Source organism: Spermophilus citellus (genome assembly GCF_964194105.1).
Source record: "Spermophilus citellus genome assembly, chromosome: 2".
Lineage (NCBI taxonomy): Eukaryota > Metazoa > Chordata > Mammalia > Rodentia > Sciuridae > Spermophilus > Spermophilus citellus.
Window position 1 is genome coordinate 152,103,927 of NC_138183.1, and position 25,112 is coordinate 152,129,038.

The 25,112-nt window shown below is 51.5% G+C and overlaps 1 protein-coding gene across 2 annotated transcripts in view; it reads left to right on the forward strand.

Moving 5' to 3' along the window:
- DSCAML1 (DS cell adhesion molecule like 1) overlaps positions 1-25,112 on the forward strand; it is a gene marked incomplete at its 3' end in the record, with an annotated part of 320,981 nt that continues 295,869 nt past the window's right edge. For both annotated transcript variants that reach the window (XM_081281245.1, XM_081281244.1), the window contains exons 1-3: positions 1-150; positions 16,634-16,951; positions 20,246-20,392. In XM_081281245.1, coding sequence (XP_081137371.1) covers positions 105-150; positions 16,634-16,951; positions 20,246-20,392 — 511 coding nt within the window. In that variant the 5' untranslated portion in view covers positions 1-104. The remainder of the gene's footprint in view (positions 151-16,633; positions 16,952-20,245; positions 20,393-25,112) is intronic.

The window sequence follows — 25,112 nt, forward strand, 5'->3', positions numbered from 1 at the left end:
GGGCGCGGAGTGCGGGCGGCTGGGAGCGCGCTGAGCGGGGGAGAGGCGCTGCCGCACGGCCGGCCACAGGACCACCTCCCCGGAGAATAGGGCCTCTTTATGGCATGTGGCTGGTAACTTTCCTCCTGCTCCTGGACTCTTTACACAAAGGTGAGACCCGCGCGGGCAGCTGGGCGGCGGAGGCAGCGGAGCCGGGGTGCGCGCGGCTCGCCACAAGGCAGGGGTGCTCCGCGGGCTCCAGGTGCCCGAGGGCCGACCCGGGTGCACAGCCCGGGACGGGTGTATTGGGGTGGGGCAAGCGCCCAGTGAAGATCCGGGTGAGGCTCAGCCTGGGACTGCTCTGCCAGCCACCGGAGCCTGCTGTTTTGGGGCGCGTCCGTGTGTTGGTAGCCACGAAGCCCCTCATTTCCTCGCGGGGCCGCAGTTCTACCCTGGACCCCTCCCCCAGCCCCTCGCCCGCTTCCTGTAGCTTGCCGGCCCAGGGACCCCAGGGTGCCCTCCCAGTCGGGATCTTCAGGCCACGACTCGTATCCAGTAGCTCGCTTATTCGAGCCTCGGACTCGGGCGACTTACTCCTTCTGTACCTCGGTGCGCCCCTCCGCTGCCCCGACCCCCGCCCTGGCGCGAATGCGGGCGCAGCGCGTGGCGCTTATCCGCGCTTTAGCTGTATGCAACGTGGTGATAACTGGGGGTCCCGAGAGCTGGGGTCCCTTGGACAGCAAGTTTGTTCTCCAAGCCCAGGGGTCGCCCTGCCCTAACCCTCCCCCAGACCCCCTTGCCCCAGGCGCTAGCCCTGGCTTCGCGGCGCTGCCGCCGTGGCCACCTCAGGCAACGCACCCCTAGGTGAGAGATTCTCCTCTTCGGCAGCTCCTGGCCTGCTGGACCTGGGGACAAGTGTCCGGGCTGGGGGGCGTGTCCTCTCCTCGAAGAGAAAGGGTTGCTAGGGGTGAGTCCAGGTGTCCAGCTTGTCCAGACCTGCTCCTGGAGCGCTGCACACCTGATCCGCGAGGTAGCGGGACTGAGGAGTTGGCAAGAGGCAGACATTACCAACCCAAGCCACCTGGGCACCGAGTCCGGACCTGGCCAGCACTGGAGGTCCGGCTTCCAGGCTACAACAGAGGACGTGCCCCAGGCGCGCAGATGGCGGGAGATGAGGCGGCCGAACTCGGCGCCCTTGCGCTACAGAGCACACACGCACGGAGAAGCTCATCTTTACCTGTTCAACCCTCTAACTTTTCTCCTTCGCGCCCTGGGGGCGGCTTCTGCCCCTGCCCCCTTTGCCCTGGCGGTCGTCCCGGCCCAGAGGCAACTCTTGACCCCTATGCAATGGGGAAGGGCAATCCAGCAGAGGGTTAGCACCCCGGGAGGGGACAGGTCCTTCTCTGCTGAAACCCCAGTGGAGTCTGCAACCTGCCAGAGCCAACTGCAATGTCTAGGGGGTTGGGGGAGGAGGCTAACCCGTAATTGTAGATACCGGCAGGGTCAAAGCCAGCCTTATGGTAAAGACTGCTGGGGTTTGCAGGGAGATCCCAATTGCGTGGGGCAGTGGGTAGCCTCTGATGGTGGGTGAAGTAGTGGAGTTTCTCAGACCTAATGGGGGTTAACACACCAAGGCTGCTCTAGGTTATTTAACCCCTTGCCCCCCACATCTCACCCCTTCATCCCACCTTAGCAGAGCAAGAAACTGCCTTCTGTTCAGGCCCCTCCCCCCCGCACCCCAGTTTCCCTCTCCTCAGGCTCTTCCTGCCTCCCTCCGCCCCCACAGGCTGGTTCGGCTCACAGCTTTAATTACATTAATATTAAAAATACATAAGGTGAGGAGCAGCTTTCTCTCTCCATAGCTCTCTCCCTACCCCTCCCCCTTTCCCATTTTGTCAGGGAGAAAGCACAAGCCAGAGCTGTTGCCACAATCTTGCCCCCAATCCCCACCCCCACTTCTTCCAGAACAGCGGCTCCTCAGCAGTAGAGTCCCTTCATTCAACAAATACCTGAAGGGTGCTGTCCTCCATCCTGGAGCCCATCATTAATAAATGAAGCTCAAGTTATTTGATAGGGATGGAACAGATAGAGGTGGGGTGGAGAAAGGCCCAGAAGGCCACAGGACAGCCAGCCATGGGGCAGAATCCTTTTGCACTAGAGAAGGAAGTTGCCACTGGAGGTGGGCATGTGGGAAGGCAGGTGGCCCTGGGTGGCCTTTGGGTCTGGAGAACCCTGGTGCCCCTGAGATTCAGAGGCTCCAGCATCTGTGTTGGGTGCCAGGGCGCCTCGCCAGACAGGCCTTTCTTTTTCTTGGTGCCTTAATTGGGTCTTAGGTGCCAGGCTGGTCCCCAGGGCCTGTTCCGCATGGGCTGGCATGGTAGGTGGGTGGTAGAGGAGGCTTGGGGAATATGTGATGTGGGGAAAGCAAGAAAGATGGGGTTTGGTGTATTTTCTCTCCCGTTGCCAGTCACCCCCCGCGGCACCAAGGAAAATGTAAATGTGAATGTTCGAGCCTGTTACAGAAAACAATATCCTCTTGCAATAATTTGTACGTCCATCTGTGAGGAGAGGGAGGAGGCAGAGAGAGAAGAAAACAGGATGAGATGGAGCGTCCTCTGGATGGAATTAAGCAGTTATTGAATGTGTTTTAAGCTTCTGTTATTTCCATTCCTCTCAAAATACCTTTTTTTTTTTAAATGAAGCCTGAGCTCAGTCTGATTTCCCAGAACTAAACTAGGAAGGTGTTTTTTTTTTTTTTAATAATCGGTTATCGAGTCTCCAATAACTGCCTTATTATTGCCAAAACAAACCCAGGTTTGGGCAGCCAGATGAACCCCAGCGAGGCTCTCTCCGTTGTTACATCCAGCGTGCCAGCATCTGGGTTGCCTGCATTTGCATTTTTACTGTGTAAAAGAACAAGCTTCCCCGGCACTAAAATTCCTGTTTTCTAAAAGCCAAAATAATGGGTTGCATTGATTTTTTTCATTTCCCACCCCAACCTCTCGGATGGGGACTCATGGTTCTTCTCTCTGGAGAAGACCAAATTAAAAGCCTTTGTCAAGCCATTAAGAAAATCTCTAACATTCTGTTCAGTCTCTAATTAAAGGGGGGGGGGGTTGGGAGAATGTGTTTTTAAAAACCCGAAGTGGCAAACACAACTTAGGGGAGGCAGGCGAAGGACCAGTGAATGTCCGCCAGGGGTGGGTTGGCAGAGGGGCTTGGCTGCTAGAATAACATGAAGAAGAATGGAATTGCCATCATGCCCGACAAACCTTTCTGATGCTGATCATTTTTTTCTGGGCATCAAAGCCAGCTGCCTTTAATATATTTCTGCAGCAGAATGAGGAGCTCAATTAGAAACAAAAAGCAAGTAAGCAGTTGACCCAAAGGCAGTACTGAAGTTGAGCAGATGTGGAGGACTGGCTGGAGAGGCTCAGTTTTCTTAGCATCAGGGTGGAGGTGGGCACATGAGATTTGGCCCAGTGACGGCTTGCTAAAGAAGCAGACAGCCTGGGAGAACCCAGGCACAAGGGAAGGTTCTACTCAGAGCATCTGATAGGCTGGGAGCCTTCGACAGAGGGGTGCAGACCTCAAGCTCCCCTTACCTTCTTTAGGAAATCCATCCTGTGACTTGCTTGGTTCCCTGCTCTGGCTGGTGAAGGATAATTTTATTTATGGATAAGGAGAGGGGAAGGTGGATGTTCAAAGAGCTTTTTATCAGGGCAATAGGATCCAGGCTGAGAGATTCTCTCTTCTCTCGTGATCTTGGATGAGATTTTTCTTGGGATGTTCAAAGTAGTTGTAAGAAGGACCTGCCCCCCTCCCCCCCCCCCCCAGTTCCCTGAAGTATTTTCTTAGCCTCTAGTTTGGTAGATTCTAGCCAGTACTCATGTGACCGAAGAGGGTGAACCATAGGCAAAAGAGATGGCAGGTGTTAGGAACCCAAGGGCAGACTCTCAATTTGCATATAATTTGCATAGTGGTTTGCATGCTCACCTAGGTAGGCCAAGAGCCTAGCCTTCTGTGAGGGGCATCCTGATCTCAGCAACAGTAGCATCTAGGCAGTGGCTTTCTCCTTGCAAAGAACTGGGGTAGGCAGGTGTGGGAGAAGGACTGGTATCTTTGGTAGTGCTTCTATCTTGCTTCTGAGTTTTAGGCCTACAGGGAAGGGCTCAGCACTTAGTTCACTTTCCTGCAATGCCACCTCTCATGCCCAGGGACACACAGTGGCCCTGTGGTCATTGGGGTAAGATGGGTGGCCATGGGCAGAGACACCTTAAGGCAGAGCAAACTTGGGGTATGGTTGTTCTTTTTGTTCTGCATGATTCCACTTATGGGAATCCAAGGCCAACATTAGTCTTCTGGTGAGCATACACCCAGGATGCAGAGAGCTGGGTGCTAGCACTGCAGTCAGGAGGTAGAGACATGTTGGTGGGTGGGATGGAAGTATGATGCGAGATGAGATGCTCTTTCACTCTCCAGTTTTTCAATATTCATCTTGGGAGGGGTCATGGCCCTCAGGAGATTGAGGAAGAGCCCTGCTTCTCATTCCACTATCATTAGGGCAGCTGGGGCATGTGGGGTGGTTCTGGCAGGGGCAGTGGGAAGACAGACACTGTGGTAACTGGGCAAGGGTGTGCAGAGTTGGGAGTGACGCTCAAAGGGCAGGTACTCCAGGGAAATGGGATGCCTGTGGTGGGAGCGTGGCCTTGGGATGGTCTTATCTGTATTTCTCAGGCCCTGGGCCAGTCCCACCCTCACAGGTACAGCTCTAAGGATTTCTAGAGTGTTTTTCTGCACTTCTGCTGATCCATGAGGGCCCTGGTCCATCAGAACTCACAGAACATCCACTCCCAAGGATGTCCTGTGGAGCTATAGGGTGGGACTTAAGGGATGATGGGTGGAGGTAGCAGTAAAGGGCCAGTGAGCAGGGCCTCAGGCCTTGAGGACCCCCTCCCCCAATGCTTTCAACCAGGGCTTCTATTCATCTTATATGTTGGAGTGTAAAAAAGAAAATTTAGAGAAGATGGAAACCTGCTGGTATGATGGGAATTTGAAGTCAAAAGGAGACTTTTAGTCCTGCTACATTTCCTGGGCAAGTGACTTGGAGATTCCCTGAGCCTCCCTTTCTCCAGCTATGAAGTGGGATTAAAGGAGAGAATGCATATAATGTAGCCAGAACAGAGTTGGAAGCCAATAAACATTAGACCTCTTCCTTTTTCTGCATGGGCTCCACCTCCTTCTCCCCTACCCCCAAATAGATCAGCAGATCCACCCACCCTGAGCAGTTGTGTTAACAAGCCATATTTTTTGGCCAGGCCAACTGGCTTGGACTTTGTAACAAGAAAGACCACGCCAGTACAGGGGAATTCTCTCATTCCTTCTATCACCTACCTGTATGACCTGCCCAGCTCCTCTTCAATAAGTCAGGGGAGGCCATGTAAGCACTGAGTGTCCCTGAGGAGCCCAGTACTCTCCCTTCCCCTTGTCATGGCCACAGTGGAAATGGGGAGGACCTCAGGGTTGGCTCCAGATTTGGATTTAAGGGTGAGACAAAGGCTGGTCTCATATCTGCCAACAAAGGTTGGCACATTTCTACCTCGGTTGGACAGAATCAGAGCAAGAACAATCCTGGGCCCAGGCACAGTGGTGCAATTCATAATCCCAGCGGCTCTGGTAGCTGAGGCCGGAGGATCACGAGTTCAAAGCCAGCCTCAGCAACTTAGAGAGGCCCTAAGCAACTCAGTGAGACGCTGTCTCTAAATAAAATACGAAAAAAGGCTGAGGATGGGGCTCAGTGGTCGAGTGCCCCTTGCCCCTGAGTTCAAACTCCAGTAAACCGACCCCCCCCAAAAAAAAAGAACAATCCTGGAATTAATGCCAGGCAAACTGTATGTCAGTGCTCCTCACAGGGTGGGCCCATTGTCACTGGATGTGTCTCTGTGTGCTGGGAAGAGTCTCTCTGTTTTCCAGGTAGCTCTGTGTATAGAGAACACCCTTGGCAGCCCATGACCTTGGGGGTCCCTAACTTCATCCATGACCTGGTCTGCCACAGGGCAGCAGCATATGACCCAGAGGCCAAGAGCTGCCCATGGCTGGATATGGTCTGTGAGCTCTACAAGTGTGAGAAGGCTGTGGGCACATCAGCCTGTGTACCCTATTGAACAGATGTTTGTCCAGTGCTGCTGCGGCGTGAGCAGTATTAGCCTTGGGTACCACCCTTGCTACTCCAGCTGCTACTCCCCTCCATTCAGCACCCCTGCCCCCCTCCCTGTGCCCTTGCTCCACATGACGCTTGCACTGACAGTTTCCAAGGTCACCGTGTTCATTAAGAACAGTTATTCAAATGCTAGTTGCATATTCATTACACTGATTCTGAAGAGATGTGTGTGTGTGTGTGTGTGTGTGTGTGTGTGTGTGTGTGTTGGAAAGAGCATTTTCCACGGACGGCTCAGACTGTCTAAGTTAGGCAAGTTGCCTAATCATTCATGCACCTCTATTTCTGAATCTGTATAATGGGCAAAATAACCACTGTCCCAGCTGTCCCACGGGAGATTGTTATTGTATGTGTGCAAGAAGAAGGAGGGGCATACAATTATATTCCACGTGACAATACTCTGTACACTGAATGAGGCAACGACATAGAAACACACACACATGTAAAACCACAGCAAATCAGTTTTAGCCTTATAAATGCTCCACTGAAATGTAAGGTATAATTACTGTCATCTCATCATACGGGAACGATGAAGGTCTCACAGCTGTTTGTGGCTGTCTCCCCCTGCGGACCCCCCCCCCCCACATATGGAGAATTTTCCTAGATTTGCTTTTCATCGTCATGGGGAACAGCTGATAAGGCACAGCCAGGCTGGCAATAGGCTTTCTGCAGCCAGCTCGGCAGATTCCCTGCGGCCCCGGTGCTAGTGGGAATGGGAAGGAGCTTACCCCTTGCTCCTCCCTCCCAAGTCCTTAGACCAACTCCCCTAGGGGTGATTCTGCTGCAGGGAATCTACAGTCTTTTGTGGGAAAAGAAGTGGGCAGAGTCCCTCCATGGGTGACCTCATGTAAAGCCACAGCACTTGCTGGCATCCTTGAGAACCCTGCTGGGTCATCCTACTTTGGATGGGGAGCCTGCTCCAGGGCGGGAGGGAGCTCCAGGGGACTGGCATGAGTGATTCTCTTCCAGGGAGGGAAGGCACCTCGAAGGACAGGGACACCCTCTGCAGCTCCCCCACTAGGTTCCCTTCCTCTACTCCTGCACTTCCAGCTCCAGGGAACTCTTTCCTCACAAGGCAGCCCTTTCGTGGTCCTGTGCTTAAAATGAGTTAGATTGTCATTATTTTGTACCTTCTACTCTCTGGGCCTGGCTTTAGCTTTGGATCACTTGCCACCCTCAGCCACTTATAGATGGATGTCCTTCCCACCTGTGGTCCCTTCTGTAGGTGCACAGCATCCCTAGCCTCTCTGATGCTGTCTCACATGACATGGTCTTAGTGCTTCACAGTGCTCTGGGTGGCTCGCTTTTGGACAGGGAGGTGAACAGAAGGGACAGAGCAGTGGTAACAGCACTCAGGTCTCAACCTGGGCACTGGCTCGCTGTGTCCCTGGGGTAAGTGACTCCACCTCTTTGTGAATGGAGGAGATTGGACAAAATAATCACTTAAGTCCCTCAACTGTTAACAACAGTCTAAATCTAGGATTCTCTAGGGACAACTGTGCTGTCTGAGTTGACTCCCTGGAAAGAACTTTCTGGCCATAAGGGGCCTTCCTTTGACAGGGCCTGTCTAGAAAGGGCTGGGAGATTAAAGAGTCTGTCCGACTGTCAGCTGTTGCTCATAACTTCTCCTGGAGCTGATGGCGCAGGGGCCTTGCAGGTTGAAGGCTAGCTGCATCTTTGTTGGATGGCAGAGATTTCTGGTTGCTGGTTATAGGACCTATGTTTGTACTAAGAATCTTAAAAACAAAAGCAAAAAAAAAAAACCCCCAAAAAACAACCCATCCCTATTTGTAATGGGCCCGGGGTGGGAGGTGCTTCCACAGTGTTTCTCATTGGGATTGAAAGTGGGGAAGAGGCTGCTGGATCATTTTGATGACTAGGATAGGGGGCTGCTGGCATTTAGTTGAGGGGGAAGATGAAACATCTAATGCCTGGGTTAGTCCTAAATAATTTTGAATTGTCATACCCCAAATAGCTCTCCTGCATCATACCCCCACCCCCACTCCCGGCCCCTGCAGTGTGCTCCTTGCTCCGAGAGGCCTGAGTGTAGCCTGTAGTGTGGCTGTTCAGAAATGCAGCCTGGATGAGGGAGGCCAAGTTTGGCACTTGACTGTGTCCTACCAGCTGGGCAATACCAGAGAAGAACCTGTCTTCTTATCTATAAAATTGACTTTTCTTTTTATGGAGTCTTAAGCAGTTATCTACATTAAAGGGTTGTAATTATGCAAGTGAGGGGCTTCTCATGGTGCCTGGTACAGAATAAATGCTCAGAAGAAATCATGGCAATGGTGATGGTGAAGGTGGTGTGTCTAGTTTGGGGGAAGCCACGGTCAGAAGGCATGGGACTTGGACCCACGGTCACTTCTTATCTAAGGAAGGCCCAACTTGGCTTGCCTGGGAAATGCTCTGATGCATGACTCACCTTCTCCCAGGGGTCTGGATTTGCACTGTCTCCCAGGTGCAGATGTATCACAGGGGGCTTTCTCGTTTCTAGCAGATCCTTAGTTGGGTTTTGGTGGATTTGGTATTTGGGCTGAGACACCACTAATGGATCCTCCCTGGACCCAAATTTTCCAACTGGGAGATGAGAACAATTAGAGTGGAGGCACATAACACGTCTCCCATGAAAACCTTTGTGTGCAAATGCTGTGCAGTAATCAACCTTGCAAGTCCATCTAAGAAACCTCACCAGCCCACACCTGGGAGAAGAACTCCAGGTGAGACCTGGGAGCAGCAGCATAGTGGCTGTTGAAATGCTCTGTGGTCATTGATCACACCACTATTATTTTATTGACTTGATCACCAAATTCAGTTAATTAATGTGGTAGGAAGATCTTGTCAGCTAGGCTGATGAGAACTGTCTGTTGTCACAAAGGGTGACCTAGAAGTCCAGGATAGCAGGTCCACTTTTTCTGTCGACTGAGGGCACCTGCTTCAGAAATAGCCTTTCTGTCCCCGTGACAGATTTAGAGAATCTCGTAATCTAAGGCTGTCAAAGTGGTTCTTGCGCATATTAATGTTGGAGCACTACTGACTGAGTTATCATTATTATTATCCTAGGCGAGTGATAAATGTTTATTGCATAAGGACCCATTTATGCCATAAGTGCTGCCGTATACCTGATATAAGGATAATGCTCACAACAATAGCCAAAAATCTTTGGATGGTGCCAGACATTTATATCCACCAGAAACTGTCTTTGAGGTATTATCTGTCCTGTTGTTTTATTGATGGAGAAACTAAGGTACAGAGAAGCAAGGTCATTTTTGTCAAGTTGTACACATTGTTTGTAAGTGACAGAGTAGGGATTTGAACCCAGGGAGTGTGGTACCAGAGTCCTGGCTTTCACCCACTGTGCTAAGTGCTCTGCCCAGAGGGGAGAATGGTTACAAATATGGTCACTGTCCTCAGGGAGCTCACTTTTCTGCATGAGAGATGGTGCCTTCTGCTGCTTGGTCCTGCCCACTCCCCTTGCCCCCTGCTCTTCTGAAGACCTACCGCCTGTCCCTCTCCCTGCACTGCTGAGCTGGGGCAAGGTTGCCCCTTGAAGGCTCTCCTCCGGCTCAGAGGGGGCGTTGCAGCATCCCCAGCCCTGGTAGGCACTCCTGGTTGAAGAGTCCAGTGAATGAGAGGAGTAAATATTGTAAGGGAAGAGAACAAAATGACTCATTCTCCCTGTGGAGGTGGCGAGGTGTTAATATTTCAGTCCCCTCCACTTGTCATTTTCAATGATTGGAGATGGTAACACGGGGGTGATTCGACGTGCACTCGGGAGGAAGCCTGAGTGGGCCAGCTCCTGACAGTGCCGCCAGACGCCCCCATCCCCATCCGGGCAGGTAGGGTGGGAGCCCGGGGACGTCGCCTACATTACACTAATCCCGATGCCCAGACAGCGGAGGGCCAGCGAGTGAGTTGATATGATGGATATTTAGGTCTCAGCGGTGACCCTGGGGGCAGCCCAAATGCCTGGGGGCGATATCTGGTTTAAAAATATTGCAGTGCTATTTCTACACCTCTAATCTCCTAGCGATTTGGAGCCTGTTTTATGAAACACAGTGTCGGGTGGTGCTCCATGTTAAACGGCGGAGAAGATTAAATGGGTTTAAGTCTGGGCGTCTGTCACATGACAGCCAAGCCCATAACTTCCATTTTCTATTAAAAATCCATTTCCCCCTTTGACCAGAAGAAGCTTTGCTGTTGATATGAATGTCTCTGTCTTTATTTATGAAGTGTTTCCCCCTCCTCTTCTTTCTCCCTGTAAATTTGCCTGGTTCTGTCTGCAGAGGGAGGAGAGATCCGGAGGGCATGACAAGGATTTAAGGGGGACACTTGGGGTCTGCTGTCAGGGGATCTGCTTGCCAAAATGGGCTGGCTTGGAGAGAAAGGTGATAGAGAAACCTCAGGAAGGCCCAGACTTGGAACTCTTCAGCGCCGTGGTGGGAAAAACTCAGCTTTAGAGTCAGACAGACCTCTGTTGAAGTCTGCCTCCATGTCTTCTTTATTTCTTTTCTTTCTCTTTTTTGTGTTTTAGGGGGGAGCAGGTACCAGGGATTGAACTCAGGGGCACTCGATCACTGAGCCACATCCCCAGACTGTTTTGTATTTCATTTTAGAGACAGGGGCTCACTGAGTTGCTAGAGCCTTGCTTTTTGCTGAGGCTGGTTTTTAACTCGCGATCCTCCTGCCTCCGCCTCCTGAGCTGCTGCAATTACAGCTGCTTTTCTTTCTTTTCTGAAATGGGGGTCTTGCTATGTCTCCCAGGCTGGCCTTGAACTCCGGGGCTCAAGTGATCCTCTCACTTCAGCCTCCTAAAAGCTGAGATTATAGATGTTCCATTGCACCTGGGTAGCTCCACCTCTTTCTAACTGTATGATCTAAAGGACTCATTGACTCCCTCAAAAATGAGACCAACAGGACCCCCCACTTCATACTTCTATGTGAGTATTAAGTGAAGAAATGCCTCTGAAGCATCTAAGCCCGGTGCCTGGCACAGAGTAGGTGCTCAATACATGTTAGTCTCCTTTCTTTTGAGGACTTGGAGCCATGAGCCAGGCCAATATGCCTTCAGGGAAGCAGGTGTGAAGCCAAAGTGAAGTCAGGCATGAGGACAGTAGGAACTGGAGTCAGAGCACCCTCCAGCACCCTGCCTGTCCAGGCTTGCTGTCCTCCACCTGTGCCCCGTGCCTTCCACATCAAGGGCCCAGCACCCCAACCAGCCAATTTTGCCTCTTTCCCCCCCAGGGTCCTCCACACATGCCCCACCCAGGTGGCTGTAGCACCATGATGCAGACCATCCTGTTCAGGAATTGCCTCCCTCTGCCCACCCTCCTGTTCAGACCTTCCTTCCAGTTCAGCTCAGGACTCCTAGCCCAAAGCTTTTTCTCTGGCTGCTGTGGAACCTACCTCCCCTCCACCCTGTGGCTCTCGTTGCCTGAATCGATGCTTCCACCTGTCCTTAAACCCAGTCCTTGTGATGTTCACCTTTCCTGTTCACCATCTTCTTTAAGAGATTCTGGATGGGGGACCCTTCTCCCCTATCTTCCATGTCTCCCACCCTACCTGGAACCCTGTGGAGCATGTGACTGGTGTTTGGGATCTATTCCCTGAAGAATGAGTCTTTCCTGGCCCATGGATCAGGGAGGAATGGCGAAGGGGCAGGGTCAGGGAGTCACTAAGGGAAAGAAGATGCAGGGGGTTTGAATTTTGCAAGGCTGCAGGGTGGAGCTGTGCCCTAGTTATCTTTCTTTCTTCTTTTAAGAAACAGAGTCTCAGTGAGTTGCTTAGGGCCTTGCTAAGTTGCTGAAGCTGGCTTTGAACATGCGATCCTCCTGCCTCAGCCTCCTGAGCCGCTGGGATTAGAGGCGAGTACCACCCTGGCTCCTGGTTATATTTCACAGTAACCTGAGGGAGAGCTCTTGACCTCTCAGGGAGAACTGGGACTAGTTACCACTATGCATACATCCTCATTAAGGGAACCCAACTCTTCCACATTGCCTTTGCCAGCTCAGCAGTCCTGTGAGGTAGGTAAGATGGTGCAGTTACCCCCTTCACCCACCCCTTTTGCAAACAAGGACACTGAGGTTTAGAAAGCCTACATAGCTTGCCTGAGGCCACACCACAAAGATGGGTCTGTCACTCTTTCTAGGGCACGCCCTATCCCCAGCTCCTTTCCAAGTTTGCTGAGGTTTTGCCACTGCAGATCCCAGTAGGAGTCTGATAAAGAGGGGAAGCCCCCATATTGAGGCCTTAACAGTCTCCATCAGGTCAGAATGAGGACCACAGGCCCTTGCTACTCACCCTCTATCCTCCAGTGACTGAGCCCACCCATTGCTTCTGCAGCCACTTAGCTGCCCTGCACCCAGCCTTCAACTTGGCACCTAGCAGAGAGTTCCCTTTTTTTTTTTTTTTTTTTAAATCTTTTAATATTTAATTTTTAGTTTTCGGTGGACACAACACCTTTGTTTGTACGTGGTGCTGAGGATCGAACCCAGGCCGCACGCATGCCAGGGAAGCGCGCTACCGCTTGAGCCACATCCCCAGCCCGAGAGTTCCCTTTTTTTGTTGACCAGTGCCTCGGTTTCCCCTTTATAGCTTTGCCCACTACTTTCTCTTGGCAGGTAGGGTGAAGCTAAATTAATGTTTATTTAAGGACTTCTGCATTCTGAGCTGACAGGTGCCTTGTGATAGTAAAATATGAACCCAATGTAAGTGCAAAATGCTATTGTTTTACACCTGAGGGTGATGTTTCATAATGGCAGTGCACTGTCAGAGTCGTAAGCAGAAATGAATGGTGTGTCTAATCCCCCCCAGTTCCCCCAGACTCTGAAGGCAGCAGCTCACATCCTGGGGTAGGAGAAATATGAGGCTACTTGTCTTTTGCTATAAATCTGCTGTTTCATCAGCCCTGACAGGTGGCTGGACAATCCCAGTCAATTCATCAATTAAATCTACCCATTCGTAGTTGCTGGGAGCCTCGTGTCCTTGGTTATGGCAAGATCCGAGGCCCAGAGTGCAGGAAGGCTTCTGTCATCGTGGTTGATGCTGCCGATGGGAGCAGAGAGGCCCTGGGCACAGGGCTCTCCTTGGAGTCCAGGAGAATGGAACAGACTTCCAGCCAGGAGAAGAGACTAGAAGTTTGGAGTGGGTTGGGATGAAGGAAGGGGTGGGTATCCAGGCTGGAAAACCAGATTTTGTGGTTTGATGTGTCTTTGGCTTGGTTATTCAATTGAGCTAGTGCAGCCATCTTCTGGCTGTGGTGTAAGAGAGAGTTGGGCTCCCGGGCCAGCTCCAGCATGTTGTGTTACTTTGGGTTAGTCTGTTAACTTCTCAGAATCCACAATTATGTATCTGTAAAATGGAAATAATGATGATAATAATGACACCTCCTAGAGAGTGATGAAGATTCAGTATAATAGATGTCTAACAGAAATAGAATGTCCTGAACAGGCCTGGCACCAAGTCTGGCCTAGAGTTGACAGTGCGATCGGTGGTGACGATTATTTTAGCCCAATGTATTGTCATGACAGAGGGCCCTATCAGACTTACCCTCAGGTGTCTACTTACCCTCTCCCATGAATAGGACGATTCCTGAATCCCTTCCTCTTTGAACTCTCTCTCAGCTTTTTTTTTTCCTTTAGTACTGGAAATTGAACCCCAGGGGTGCTTTACCACTAAGCCACATCATCAGTCCTTTTTATTTTTATTTTTTTATTTTGAGACACATTCTCGATAAGTTGCTGAGGCTGCCCTCGAATTTATAATTCTCTTGCTTCAGCCTCCTGAGTCACTGGGCTTACGGATGTGCACCGCTGTGCCCATATTTTTCTGTATTTTCTAAGTCTGTTTCTCAGGTACAATGTAGACTCCTTTTGTACCTTGATGGATTTTTGGCTTCTAAGAAGCTGCCACAGTGAGAGTGTCTGATGAACTAGGTTGTCTCCTAGAAGAAGCACCCAGAACTCCAGAGTGATTTCCCTGCTTCTAGAAGCTAAGGAATGTCTGAAATGTCCAGACTCTAAAAGGGGCCACTCTCCAGTGTATGTGTGTGTGTTCTTGGCCTGCTGAAAATGGATTTGGTGGCCAAGATGTGTTTGAGGAAGGCAAGGTTTCCCTCTTTATTATTGCACTGGTCACACGATAGCCACACATCACCTACTGCTTAAGAAAGCAGCTCTGGGATCAGTCACCTGGGTCTGCATCTCAGAGCCCTCACTTAGCTGGTTGGGCGGTCTTGGGTAAGATGCTCTCTTAGTGTCTTGGCTCCCTCATCTTTAAGTGGGGATAATAATGGGACCTATCTCATAGGGTTGTTAAGGAGATTAAATGAAGTCGGTTAAGCAAGGGCCTGGCATTAGGGACTGGTACGTGGGTGATGCTCAATAAGTATTTGGTAAATGGATCTTGATAGGGAAGCCTTTTGGAAGATAACCAGGTTCTTGGACATGAGGCCGGATATGTGTGGAACCAGAGAAAGCTCCCTTTCTTGGCTTCTCAGTTTGCTAACACATGCAATGGGATGATTTCATGATCATGGAGAACTCTGGCCACTGAGATGGGAATGTTACAAGAGCTTCCGGACCCAGGTACCCACTAGCAGACTCGCTCAACCACCAACCCTGTGACCGTCATGGGAAAGGTAGTGTGCAGAGGGGGAGGATGACAAGCCATGCTGCCCCCCCTTCTCCAAGTGGCTTTCAGCGGCTAAGGGTGCAGTGCCTGATGGGGACAGCAAATGCATTTGCTGCTAAGAGGACGCCCCTGACACCGCAGCAAGGAGCGCACGGATGTTTTTTCCAGCACGGCTGCTAATGGCTTCATCACAGCTTTTTATGAGATGATGTGAATTGCTCTGGCCAATGAGGCTTAATGGCCTTCCTCAACGACCTGCCTGCTATATTCTCCCTGGAGGCTCAGCTCAGAGTTAAGCCAAGAATATTAATACAGGCCGGATGTGGGCCCTCCCCCTCCCCATAAAGTTGTGGAAATTGAGGTCAAGTTGGGTCCCCTGCAACGTTCTTTAAACAAGCAGCAGTGGTTTGTTGGCTCCTTGATCTTCCTGGTGAAAAGAGAATGGCTTCCAGCTAGAGACCTGGGACCAGGTCCTCTCTTCCTCTGGGTTTGCTCTCACTTGCCTGGAGGTGGCCTTTTTAAAGGGACAGGCTCCGTGGTGGGAGGGAGGGCCCCTAAATCCAACAATCAGGGCTGCTGGGATAGGAGGAGGAAGTACCAAGGCCCTATGCTGGAGGAGCGGAGCAGACAGCTCATCCTTCCCGCCAGGCAGCCCTGAGAGCATTCTGTGTGGTGGAGGGAGGGCCTGGCGGGCAACATGTGAGAGATGAAGTTGTCTTTGCCGCCTTGTCCATCCTCCCCACGGCCCATTTTGCAAATGAAGGAGCAGCGGATCAGAGAGAGGAGGGCACCTCCACAGGGGGCCGTGTCAGGCCTGGGTCTCTCAAGCTCCCTGAGCTTGGATCTTCCCTACCCACTGACAACTGGTCCTCATTCTGCCCCGTGTGGCAGTGCATTTTCCAAGGACATTTGGGGCCAGGATGGCTTTCAGGGCTCTAGTAGTCCTCATGTTCCAGGCGAGTGTCCCCTTCCTCCAGCCACTCCTCTTAGGCCACGGTTTTGAGACCTTGACTTCTCATTTGTAGTATGGTATGAAGGGCACCAAGATCCTCATCAGGAGCAAGGGCATCAAATTTCAGTTCTGTATCTTGGTTGCTTGCTCCTGGACAAATCACAGCTACTACCCTCAGTCTATAGGATGGCAGTGTCCAAAAGGGGAGATGCGTCTTCTCTCAGGGCTGTGCGGATGAGCTGAGACAATGATCAGAACTGGCCTGCATACAGTAGGTGCTTAGTAAATATTTATTTAAGCATTTCAGTCTCTCTCTCTCTCTCTCTCTCTCTCTCTCTCTCTCTCTCTCTCTCTTCTCTCTTTGGCACTAGGAATTGAACCCAGGGGCACTTTACCATTGAGCCACATCTCTAGCCCTTTTATTATATTTTATTTAGAGATAGAGTCTCCCTAAGTTGCTGACATTGAACTCACAATCTCCTGCCTCAGCCTCCTGAGCTGCTGGGATTACAGATGTGCACCACTGTGCCAGGTTCAGTGTCTCTCTTAATATGTGGATGTCATAGTGGGTGGTGACTTTAAACCCTTCACCATAGCAGGGTGTGTGGCTGCCTCTTCTCATGGAGGGTGAGAATTTTTAACTTTTGCCATTCTGAGCTAGCCTGAAAGCTTCTATGGTGCAGAAACTGTCTCTTCATGGTCAGTACCTAGTATATAGCAGTCTTGGTGATTGGCTGATGCTTGAAAGTCAGATGCGGGTACTGGTGCTTGCAGGCCTGAGGCATGCCGGCCTGGGAGGCCGTGTGGGTGTTATGAGGGCAGTCCTCACCACATCTCTCCTTCTGCCTCCCCTGCAGCCCGCCCTGAAGATGTCGGCACCAGTCTCTACTTTGTAAATGATTCCTTGCAGCAGGTGACCTTCTCCAGCTCCGTGGGGGTGGTGGTGCCCTGCCCGGCCGCGGGCTCCCCCAGTGCGGCCCTTCGATGGTACCTGGCCACAGGGGACGACATCTACGACGTGCCACACATCCGGCACGTGCATGCCAACGGGACGCTGCAGCTCTACCCCTTCTCCCCCTCCGCCTTCAATAGCTTTATCCACGACAATGACTACTTCTGCACCGCGGAGAATGCAGCCGGCAAGATCCGGAGCCCCAACATCCGCGTCAAAGCAGGTAAGGGAGGAGATGCCTGCCCCCCACTTGTGGAGCTGGGTGTGCTAGTCAGGGCTAGGGCTGGGCTCAGCAGGCCATCACTGGGAGGATATATGTGTGACATGCACAGGCTGGAGAAGCCATTCGCCTGGGACAGCTTCCTTGTTCTCCTGACTCTTAGCTCAGTCACCTCCTGGGTGTGCAGTCAAGTAAGCTACCATCCGAGCCTCGGTTTCTTCATCTGCAGTCAACACAAGCACCTACCTCGTACATCACTGAGTGTGAAGTTAAATGAAATAGTGTTCATTTAACTTTAAGTACTTAAAACTAAGGACCACGCTCACTTCAGTCCTGGACTCATAGAAAATACTGGTTGAGTTTCTTTGTCTAAAACCTTTTATTGAAATATATAAAGAAAAGTGAACATGTTGTAATAGTAGCTGGGTGAATTTTCACAAGGCTCAACTAGTGCTTCAGATGCAGAGATACAACACCAGCACCCTAGAGGCCTCCCTCCTGTATTTTGGTCACTGTTCCCCTATCAGGAACGGCTCTCCTGCCTTCTAACAATTTAGAAGTCTTGCTTGCGTTTGTGCTTCGCATAAGGGAGTCCTGCAGGATGCGTTTTGTGGAATCTCTGGCTCATTCCTGTGATGGTGGGATTGACGCTGGCTCTTGTGCAGAGTGGGAAGTCTCCCATTCCCGTTGTCTAGTACTCCATTGTGTCCCAGGCTACATGCTCTTTGTTCATCCTGCTGTCCGTGGACGTTTGAGTCTAGCACAGCTCATGAGAACCGGCACTTAGATGAAGTTCATTGTGGAAAACTTGGAGCAGTGAAGGATTCAGGTCTTTGGAAGAGTTGATGTAGGCAAGGAAGTGAGCCTTTCTCCATTAGTCCCTTTAGAGAAAAGACAAAGTCTGATTTCCCTGGATCAGGGCTAGAAGAGAGCAAATGGCTCAGACCAGCTGTTCCTAACTAGGGCATCATGATGCTCTGCTGTGCCCTGGTCACCTCCAACAGCATATGGCACTGGAGGATGGGGAAGGGTTTGCTTAGAAGGGTTTTGGGTGCAACAGGGCAGGTGGTGCTCTTGCCAGCCTGCTGCAGTGACCCCAGGCCTGATGCACCCTCCTTCTTGCTGATGCATTGAGCAGGCCCAGGAGAGAGTTCCGGAGAGGCCTTGGGGCCTGCCTGCTTAGTGGCAGACCCTGCGAGATGAGTTTGTCCAACCTCCTGGGTCCTTCTGCTTTAGGAATCCCTTTCACAAGGATAGGGTTCCAAGGCTCTAAGAACAGGGGTGTGGAGAGGGTGAATTGAAAGCTCTGCTTCTTGCCATGGGTTTGTCTGGGGTCAATCTGAACTCTCAGGATTGAGCCATGCCCAAGGTTTCTCTCCCAGGCTCCCCAGGGAATCTGCTCTTGGGAGCAGGTCCTTTGTATTGTTCAACCCCTAATGCAACACTGAATGCTGGGCTGGGAGGCCTGGATTCTCCAGTGCTGGTCTCTGCAGCCTGGAGGACTAGGCTAAGGGACAAGGACATCCTATTTCCTGTAATAGACTGTAGTTGGGTTACATGCTGTTTTCATAGTACATCTATAAAGCGTTTCTTACAAATGAAAAAACTATGACAAAGAGAGATTAGGTGACTTTCCCAAAGGCACACAGCCACTTCATTGGAGAGGTGCCACTGTCATGAAAGGCAGCATTCCTGAAGCACGTTCCACATGCTGGGACTTGTGCAAGCTATTGTACAAACGAGGAAACTGAGGCTCCAAAGGTGAACCCTTCCTGTCCAGGATCTCGCACTGGCCCGATGACGAAGCAGGGCCTGATTGTTGCATGCTCTTACCATCAACTTTTCCAGCTCCCCTGCTCCCCTGAGGGTGGAGCGCGCCTCAGCCTGTCCTCTTGCCTCCACCGCTCCGCTCCCCTCCAGAGTGAGCTCCTTCAGGCTCCTTTATTCAAGATGTGTGTCCCAGAAATGGAGGCAGTGCTGCCAACCCCACAGAAGGGCTGGACCGCAGCCCCAGGCAGCTGGCAGTACCTCAGCCAGCAGTACCTCTCCTCCCTCCTCGCCTCCACCCCCATCCCTTCCCCATCACAGCCATAGCAGGGAGGAAGGGAAGAATGGACGCCGGGGAAGGCCAAGGAGGGCTGGACCCACTGGAAATATAACCAATTAAGAGGCTCCTGATGACGCCACAGAGGCTGCAGGTGCACAGCCGGGGGGCTGCCAGGGCCTTTAGTGTCGCCTGGCAACCATGGCAAGGAGAGGAGAAGGGCACGCTGCCCAGGTGCCTGCTGAGGGACAAGGTCGGTAGGCAGTGGGGCTCTGGACGTTCCAGCTCTGCTTGGCAGAGAAGAGGGCAGAAGGATCAAGTGAGTGCCTGGGAGAGGGCCCACAGAGGACAGGGCAAAGGCTGAATCCTCAGTCCTGTCTGTAAGGCCAGGTCAGTCCACCTGCAGAACCGGACATGTGAGTGACTGCAGGTGACAGTGGCCAGGAAGCAGCCCTAGGAGCAAGGCAGGAATGGACAAGGGATGGTTCTGAAGGCAAAGCCAAGGCTGGGCGCAGGGGTGTGCTGGAGGGTGCAGGTAGTGGCAGGAGGTGGAGAAGCCACAGGGAGGCTTCATTGCCAAGAATCTTGGAGACAGTGAGCCCATCTTTGGGGCTCTGCATTCTCAAACAAAATTCCAGTTTCAGATAGTCTCTCCCACTGTGAATTATACACCACCAAACCCTTCCAGAATGTTCTGTATCTGGGTTACATTTCCAAGGATGCCTTTCACTCTAGAGTGGTCTCATGCTGTCGTTAGATCATCTGTTTTGGCTTTATTTTATTTTAGATCATGGTTTTATTTTGGCAAATACTGGTCACTTTGCCCAAAACAAATGCCACCTTGGGTCCAGGAATAATGTCGGCAAGCTGGTATATCATGCCAAGGGGAATTCTCCCTTGTTTTCCTATGACCCACACCTGCCCCTGTTGACTGCAACATTAGTGCAGACTGAGATGCTAACCTCTGCCATCCAGTAGGGTTTGCTAAAACTCACAAGGGGAAAGGTCAAAATCTGGAGATGTGGTCCTGCAGAGGGAGGTGGCTATTTCCAAATGAGCAAGAACAGCTGCCCTGTGGGGCAAAGAGGAAGTGGACCAAGGTGCTGCTCAGGCAGGAACAAGGTCATGGCAGGAACTTCTGGGCTGGGTAAGCAGGAGGCAGGAAGGAGGGGGAGAGGAGAAGGCTGGGGAAGCCCAGGGAGGTGACACATCCTGGTGACACTCTTCTCCCCCCTGTTCCCATCTCACTGCAGTTTTCAGGGAACCCTACACCGTCAGGGTGGAGGATCAAAGGTCAATGCGTGGAAACGTGGCCGTCTTCAAGTGCCTCATCCCCTCTTCAGTGCAGGAATACGTTAGCGTTGTGTCTTGGGAGAAAGACACAGTTTCCATCATCCCAGGTAAGAAGCGATCGTGGGTGGTGGGGCCGCCCTGTGGCTGCCTGGTCGGGGGCAGTGTCTGAGCTGGTCGTTGAGCTAACCCTTGACGTGGTGAGTGATTTGGTTTTGTTCTGATAGCGCGTCAGCAAGCAAGTGTCTGGTCCTTCTCTATGCGGAGACTCAGGTGCCAGGGGCCTCTGCTGTGTGTGTGACGGTTCCAGCAGACACTGGGCAGGTCCTACTCGCTCACAGGAGTGGGGCCTCCATCTTCCTGGCCACTGGGGCTCTGCTGACCTTGCCCTGAGGGATGGGAGGCAGCTGGCAGGCTTATCTGCAAAAGAAGGCAGGAGGGGCAGGGTTGGAGGCTGGTGTGTGGTCTGTGTTCCTGCATGGAATGGCCAGGGCAGAGGAAGCACGCCCACAGGACCTTTTTCCACCCATGAATGGGCTAAGATGCCATCAGAATCCTGGCTGGCCCCTCTGCTGGCTGCTACTGGGAGACCCGGTAGAGACTGTTGTGTTGGAGGCTCATCTCATTGCGCTGCTGTGGTTGCAAGCCCCTTGTCAAATCTGCTCCTCTTCCCACTTGGCATGATTATCCCTTCAACAGGAAATACCTCAAGTCCTTAATCTACCTTCAAGTCTCCAGTTACAGGACTGTGGGACTTTCCCAGCACTCACTTGTCCTTGCACACGGCAGGGCTTCTCCTTTCTCTACCAGGGACCTTTGTCTTCCTTCCTACAAAATGGGTTCTGGGTGCCCCATCCGCACTAAGGTTCCCCCAGCCATTTGTATGACATGATTCCTCTTCTTCAAGGTTAGTCTGGAAGAGGAGCCTTCTCTGCATGAGCCCTTTAAAGCAGCGCTGCTTCATTCTGCTGCGTTTGAATCCCTGCAGGGCTCTTTAGGAGCACCAGCGCTCAACCCAACCCACATCTACTGAATGGCCACCTCAGGAGTGTGTCCTGGGCCTCAGCATTGCCTGGCGGCTCCTGGAGGGTCCTTTGTATGGTTAGGATGGCACAATGCTGAGGTGTGTTTGCAGAAATGTGGAAGGATGATTTTTTTGAAGCATGGATTTGTGTTTCGCTCTCAGTACTTTTTCTTTCCCTCAGTTCCAAGCAGATGGCCCTGCCATTATATCCTGTCATAGCTGGCAGTCGAAAGACAGGGGTCCAAAACCACTTGAACACAGCTGCTCTTCCTACCTTTTGCAAAACCATAAGCTATTAAGAAAATCTAGGATAAGTGTTCTGTTGGGGGAAGAGCTTTTGAAGGCAAGGGACAAACAGGAGTTGGGAATGCCAGGGTCAGGGTGGTATTGTGGCTGCTCAGGATGTAGATGGAAGAAGCAGTTGGACCCCATGGGGTGGTTGTGCAGGGTTCTTCTGGGTCTGGGACCGAGGCCAACATTCTTGCGTTTCAGTGAGGCATGAGGTGCATAGCAGAAGACCCAAAGGGACCGTGTGGGTAGTGACAGTGGGCTGGTGGGGACCAGAGGGAACTTGAATCTCAGGACATCTCTCCATGTTTCAGTTTTTTAAAGAATGTAAAGAGATGTGGTATCAGACACTTGAATTTACGGACTAATATTATACACAACAAAAATATAACTGTTATCATATTATATTAAAAAAAAATTTGAGTGCTTATTATCTGCCAGGCACCAGGTAAAGAAACTTTCATATTTGATCTGTATTTTAGCCTTGTCCACCTTACAGGAGAGGAAACCGAGTCTCGAAGAAGTAAAGCAGCTTCTTCTCGTCACGTGTCTGGTAAACAGAGGGTGCGTTAAACCCAGGTCTGTTTTTTCGGCCTATACACTTACCCCAGAGAGAAGTGCCTCCCTGCACCCACACAGAGGTATCCAGTAAAGTGCTACTCGGGTACCACAGAGGAGTTCACTGTGAGGGCTTTGAGTCAGGAAGGGGAAAAAAAAAAAACAATGTGGATTTTTCAGGGAAGAGGTGGTAGAATCGAGTCCAGGGTCGTGATGAAAAGCCTAGAATCTAAGGCCAGTGTCTGGGATTGAAACTCACTCCATTGCTTGCTGGCTGGGCAACTCACTTACGGCCTGGGGGACTCATCCCTGATTGTAAATGGTGTCACAGGGTCGATGTAAGAATGAAATGAGCTAATACAGGTACAGTGTTCGGAACGCTGCCTGGCATGTCCTCGGGATGTGCCGCGTGGTGGCTATGATTATTAGGTAGCAGGTGGCATTCTCCTGTTCTCGCTGGCTCCTGTTGTGATGTGTGTTCCTACCATGTAGCGGAGTTCGTGTCCCCCACAACTCTGCGTTTCCCAAGAGCGGGAAGAGGGTGTGTCTTACCCACGTAGCCTGGGTCTTCACGCTCTGCCTTCCATGCTCAGGGTGGATGCTCAGGGCAGATGCTCACTCTGTGACCCGTGGGTGGATAACCAGGTGGTTGGGAGAATTCTGAAGGATTCTGGAAGCAGCCCAGACTGAAGCATGGAAATGAGGATGGGAGTGGTCGGCATGGGGTAGTAAGAAGGCCAGAGCAGGGAGGGAGAAGGAAGGCTGGCTGCGAGGAGCTGGAGGCGGGGGCTCCCCCAGGCAGCCCTTGTAGTTGGTGCTTCAGGGCTGTCTTTGATGTCAAGACTGGACTGGTGGCCCCGAAGGGCATAATTACCAGGAAAGTGGCCTTGATGCTAATCTGCAGGACTGTGTTAAACTTTGGTTCCATAGAACCCTTTTCTTCCCTTTGGTCTTGGAGAGTCTTTCTCCCCTGCCCAGCTCTCCAGCCCCATCCATAATTATTCTAGATCCTTCTACAGCTATGCATTAGATCCAAGGACAGTCTTCCCAAAGCATGTAAATCCTAACTAACTTGGTCTTAGAGGAATCCATGAAAACCAGAGAGAATGGGGTTGTGTTTCCTCTGGGCATTGTAGGTGAGGAACCAGAACTCAGGCCCACACGCCGTATGCTTCGATTTTGGAAAAATGCAAATAGTATGATTTTTTTATATAAAAATAGAATTTTTCTGCTATCCATATTCACACTATACCTAGTATATGTGCATTGTGTGTGTGTGTGTGAAGAGGCTGCACGGCAGCTGCTCATGGTGGGGGGTGGGGAGACATTGATGATTAGTTGCCCTAGGGGATGGAGGAGCCCGAGCTACTCCCCTCTGAGCTTCAGGGTTGGCTCCTGTAGCAGGCACCTGTACTGACTTTGACTTCTGGATCTTCGGGGCTGGGCTGGGCTGCTCCACAGACATGAGGTCCAAAAGGAGCAGGAGCTGGAAAGCAGGAGGAGAAACTGGGGAGGCTGATGTGGGCCAATCAGGGCACCAGGAAGCAACCCCTAGAGGGGAGCAGGTGCCCTGGGAGGTGGGGCCTAGGCTGCTGTAGGACCCTGGAGGTGGGAGCCAGGCCCCCCGGGATCTCTTTCTGAGGGTGTGTGGGATCTAAACAAGCGCTGTGAGTTGAGTCTCTGTTCACCAGTTGGCCTTCCTGCCTGTCCACGGCTGCCCTGGAGCCGGGCTCACTGGCTTTTTGGCTGTTTTCCCAGGGCCTCCAGAGGCTGAAGAGACAGCCCAAGGTCCTGTCTTTCCAGGAGCCACCTATTACACACCTTCCACCCACCTCCTCCTCCTTCCCCTCCCTTGACTAGTTAAAAGGTGTGTGGAAAGCACTGCCTCTCACCTTTGACCCCCATACTCCAACCAAAGTCTCTCCTGAAGGACTTGGTCTTGAGGTGAGCCTGCTTGCAGAGCGGGCGGGGTGGGCAGGAGAGGGCTGAGGGCTGTGCACAAACATAAATTAAAATTAAGGCCTCCAGTGAAGCCGAGATGTGGTTTAATTTCCCATCTGCATGATCACTATTAGAATGCATGTTATTGGATATAAAGATAAATCCGGCCCTGTTCCTAATAGCTTTTAATTTCCACCAGACCTGATTATATCGATGCGGGCTCCTTGTGGGAGTTTCCCAGCATGCTCTTCCCCAGCATCCTGACAGGCTCTCTTGGCCCCAGTGGGGAGTTTTGGACACCGCTCAGATGCAGGCCAGATGTGTCCACTGCTGCTCTGGAAGGCAAGCCTGGAGGAGCCCCTGGCCTGTGTGCATAGGAGTCTTAGATGGGGGAGAAGCAGGGGCAAGCAGGGGGGACTTTCTGGAAAGATCCCCACTTCAAGGATTCCCATCAGGCATTGCTTCTCTGTCATGCCCCACAGCCCACCTCAGGAGGTGAAGGAGAGTCTCATTAGCCCACTAGAATTTCTGCACCTCTCTAGTGACTGTCCCCAGAGTAACAGGAGCCCAGGGCTTTCCATGGGTTTCCATACAAGTTTGCATTTGTCCCCACCATTTCTTCTGCCTGTTCCACTCTGATCCCTTCTCTCCTATTGACACCCCACCCCTCCTTTGTCCCATGAATGTGGTGCATATGTGTCTGACCTGAGCCTCCTCCAGTGTGACTCCTGACATTACTGCTCCTGTGGTTCTCTTCCTGGAGCATTTATTTCCTTCTGTCTGGCATCACAGGCCATTATTTCTGTTTGTGTGTGCAGAAGGGTGTATGATTATGCCTTTCTCATTATTTTATCCCTAGGACCAGCATAGCACTGTCACAGAGTAATAATAAAAACGAGATTAATGATAATGCCTATCATGTATCGAGCTCTCTTTTGGGTTAGGCATTTTACATATATATTATCTCTAATCCTCAAAATCACCCTTTAAGAGAGATAATATTTTTTGTTGTATTTTGT